Source organism: Excalfactoria chinensis, chromosome 2 (assembly GCF_039878825.1).
Source record: "Excalfactoria chinensis isolate bCotChi1 chromosome 2, bCotChi1.hap2, whole genome shotgun sequence".
NCBI classification, from domain to species: domain Eukaryota; kingdom Metazoa; phylum Chordata; class Aves; order Galliformes; family Phasianidae; genus Excalfactoria; species Excalfactoria chinensis.
In genome coordinates, this window is record NC_092826.1 from 6,238,755 (window position 1) to 6,242,902 (window position 4,148).

Sequence of the window (4,148 nt, forward strand, 5' to 3'; positions counted from 1 at the left end):
TACTACGAGCACGGGTGAGAGAACTACAAAACATCCCAACCACCAGCACCGTTGCTCCAGTCATCACAGGTAACCAATAGAGGGGCCCTGCCCTCAGTCAGGGGAGGGAGAGGGATAATAGAGTTTATTGGACTGTGTGGATTCGATGGCCTGGCACATCAGAACCACAGGAATATAAGGCACTGGTGGATACCGGTGCACAGTGCACTCTAATGCCCTCCAGTCATGAAGGGACAGAATCAATCCATATTTCTGGAGTGACTGGGGGCTCTCAAGAATTGACTGTATTAGAGGCCGAAATAAGCCTCACTGGTAAAGACTGGCAAAAACATCCTATTGTGACTGGCCCAGGGGCTCCATGTATACTGGGTATTGATTACCTCAGAAGGGGGCATTTCAAGGATCCTAAGGGGTATCGATGGGCCTTTGGAATAGCTGCTGTAGACAACATTAAGCAGCTGTCTGTTTTGCCTGGCCTGTCAAAGGACCCGTCTGTTGTGGGGCTGCTGCGAGTAAAAGAGCAGCAAGTACCGATTGCTACAAAGACAGTGCACAGGCGGCAGTACCGCACCAACAGGGATTCCTTGCTCCCTATTCATGATTTGATTCGCCAGCTGGAGAATCAGGGAGTGATCAGTAAAACTCACTCACCTTTTAATAGCCCCATATGGCCAGTGCGTAAAGCCAGTGGAGAATGGAGGCTAACAGTAGACTACCGTGGCCTGAATGAGGTAACACCCCCACTGAGTGCTGCTGTGCCGGACATGTTGGAACTCCAGTATGAGCTGGAGTCAAAAGCAGCCAAATGGTATGCCACCATTGACATTGCTAATGCCTTCTTCTCCATCCCTCTGGCCGCAGAATGTAGGCCACAGTTTGCCTTCACCTGGAGGGGCATTCAGTATACCTGGAACCGTTTGCCCCAGGGGTGGAAACACAGCCCAACCATTTGCCATGGGTTGGTCCAAACTGTATTGGAACAGGGTGGTGCTCCTGAGCACCTGCAGTACATTGATGACATTGTTGTGTGGGGTGATACAGCAGAGGAAGTTTTCACAAAAGGAGAGAAGATTATCCAAATTCTGCTACAAGCTGGTTTTGCTATTAAGCAAAGCAAAGTAAAAGGGCCTGCCCAAGAAATTCAGTTTCTAGGTATAAAGTGGCAGGATGGACGTCGTCACATCCCAACAGATGTGATTGACAAAATCACTGCCATGTCTCCACCAACTAACAAGAAAGAGACACAGTCCTTCCTGGGTGTAGTGGGCTTTTGGAGGATGCACATTCCAAACTACAGCCTCATTGTAAGCCCCCTTTATCATGTAACACGGAAGAAGAATGAATTTGCATGGGGCCCTGAGCAGCAGCAGGCTTTTGAGCAGATAAAACAAGAGATAGCCCGTGCCGTGGCCTTGGGGCCAGTACGAACGGGACAGGATGTAAAGAACATCCTCTACACTGCTGCTGGAGAGAAAGGTCCCACTTGGAGTTTGTGGCAAAGGGCCTCAGGAGAGACCCGAGGCCGACCCCTGGGATTTTGGAGTCGAGCGTATAAGGGGTCTGAAGAGTGCTACACTCCAACTGAGAAGGAAATCTTAGCCGCATATGAGGGGGTTCGGGCTGCTTCCGAAGTAGTTGGTACTGAAACGCAGCTCCTCCTGGCACCTCGGCTACCAGTGCTGAACTGGATGTTCAAAGGACAGGTTCCCTCCACCCATCATGCTACCGATGTCACCTGGAGCAAGTGGATTACGCTGATCACACAACGAGCACGGATGGGGAACCTCAATCGTCCAGGAATTTTAGAGGTAATCATGGACTGGCCTGAAGGTAAAAAGTTTGGAACATCACCAACAGAAGAGGTGTCACGTGCTAAAGAAGCCCCACCATACAACGAGCTACCAGAAAATGAAAAGAAATATGCCCTGTTCACTGATGGATCATGTCGTATTGTAGGAAAGCATCGCAAATGGAAGGCTGCTGTGTGGAGCCCCACACGACAGGTTGCGGAGGCCACTGAAGGTAAGGGAGAATCAAGTCAGTTTGCAGAGGTAAAAGCTGTCCAGCTGGCCTTAGATGTTGCTGAACGGGAGAAGTGGCCAATGCTTTATCTTTATACTGACTCATGGATGGTGGCAAATGCCTTATGGGGGTGGTTACAGCAGTGGGAACAGAAGAACTGGCAGCGGAGGGGTAAACCTGTTTGGGCTGCTGAACTTTGGAAAGACATTGCTGCCCGAACAAAACGTATGGTTGTAAAGGTGCGTCACGTGGATGCACACGTGCCCAAGAGTCGGGCTACTGAAGAACAACAAAACAACCATCAGGTAGATAAAGCTGCCAGAATTGAGGTGGCTCAAATCGACTTGGACTGGCAAAATAAAGGCGAACTATTTCTGGCTCGATGGGCCCATGAGACCTCAGGCCATCAAGGAAGAGATGCAACATATAAGTGGGCCAGAGACCGAGGGGTGGACTTAACTATGGGCGCTATTGCACAGGTTATTCATGACTGTGAAACATGTGCCATAATTAAACAAGCCAAGAGGATGAAACCTCTCTGGGAGGAAGGGCGATGGCAAAAGTACAAATATGGGGAAGCGTGGCAGGTTGATTATATCACCTTGCCACGATCTCGCAGTGGTAAATGCTATGTGCTCACCATGGTGGAGGCAACTACTGGGTGGCTTGAAACATACGCAGTACCCCATGCTACCGCCCGAAACACCATATTGGGTCTTGAGAAACAAGTCCTGTGGCGGCATGGAACCCCAGAAAGAATTGAATCTGATAATGGGACACATTTCAAAAATTCCCTTATAAATACTTGGGCCAAAGATCATGGCATTGAATGGATTTATCATATTCCCTACCATGCACCAGCTTCTAGTAAAATTGAACGATATAATGGGTTGTTGAAAACTATGTTGAAAGCAATGGGTGGTGGAACATTTAAGCACTGGGAAAAGCATCTAGCAGAAGCCACTTGGTTGGTCAATACTAGAGGATCTGTCAATCGTGATGGTCCTAGCCAATCTAGCCCCCTACACACAATAGAAGGAGATAAGGTCCCTGTTGTACATGTAAGGAACATGTTGGGAAAAGCTGTTTGGGTCCTTCCAGCCTCCGGAAAAGGAAAACCTGTTCGTGGAACTGTTTTTGCCCAGGGACCTGGGTGCACTTGGTGGGTAATGCAGAAGGATGGGGATGTTCAGTGTGTACCACAAGGGAATTTGATGCTGGGGGAGTGCAGTCAATAATTCTATGTATCTATGTATATATTTGCATGTGTAGTGTGTTTTAGTCATTATAATTATACATTCAATTATGTTACATTTAAATGTACTATTTAGCTATCATAGTTTTATATACATGTATATATGTATATATATTAACCATGATGTAATAATGTAGAATAAGGGGTGGAATGTCATAGTTTTGTAGTGCTGCTGTCAATATTCCACATCATAACATCATGTGCAGTATAGATCATCCATACTCCAGTTCCGTAGAATAGTAGCATCCCAGGTGCTCAGCTCTCGGAGAAGAACTACATATCCCAGAGGACGCCGCGGCCAGAGATAAGTCACGGGAGGAGGACATCTATAATCTCACTCTCAGGCTGGAGCTCGTTCTCTCTCTCTCGGACTCTCAGGGAGTGAGAAGCATTCCTGCCGTGTCGCCTAGACTTCACAGTAGGCCTCTCGGTTTTCGGGGACTCTCTCTCTCTCTCTGTTTTTGTTCGATTTATTAGCCCAAATCATTGTATTCCGATATCATATTTAGTAAAATAAGTTTTCCTCCTTAGATTGCTGCCACTGTTTTATTTTCCCTTCCTTTCCGGGGCCCCGGGAGGGGAGGGAGGGGAGGCCCTACGGGGCGGCTGCCCTGTCACAGATACAGGTAAATCTAGATAACCTGTGACAATGGTATAGACTGCTTGCTGTCTTTTTCTTTCTTTTCCCTACCATTTGACATCTCTATCTGCTTATAAATCTTGGATGTAATCTGAAAAGTAAATGTCAAGATCTTGCTGGAAATACAAGACAGGAATCAAATCAGGAAAGACTAAGTAGAATGCTTGATGCTTCCAGAGAGAACAAATGGGATGTAGCCTGGAGGCAACCACAGCCCCTGAAGAGCCCCAC

General features: G+C 47.5%; 1 protein-coding gene across 1 annotated transcript; it reads left to right on the forward strand.

The window, feature by feature from the left end:
- Positions 1–207: 207 nt before the first annotated feature.
- On the forward strand, positions 208–3,861 carry LOC140249026 (uncharacterized). Its single transcript, XM_072330244.1, has 2 exons — positions 208–3,272; positions 3,373–3,861. Exon 1 carries the CDS (start codon positions 213–215, stop codon positions 3,258–3,260), a length of 3,048 nt encoding a protein of 1,015 aa, XP_072186345.1. The 5' UTR covers positions 208–212; the 3' UTR covers positions 3,261–3,272; positions 3,373–3,861.
- Positions 3,862–4,148: the final 287 nt, after the last annotated feature.

Bases quoted from the DNA above. Each gene is read 5' to 3' on its own strand.
- LOC140249026 (XM_072330244.1), top strand. From the start codon at position 213: ATGCCCTCCAGTCATGAAGGGACAGAATCAATCCATATTTCTGGAGTG.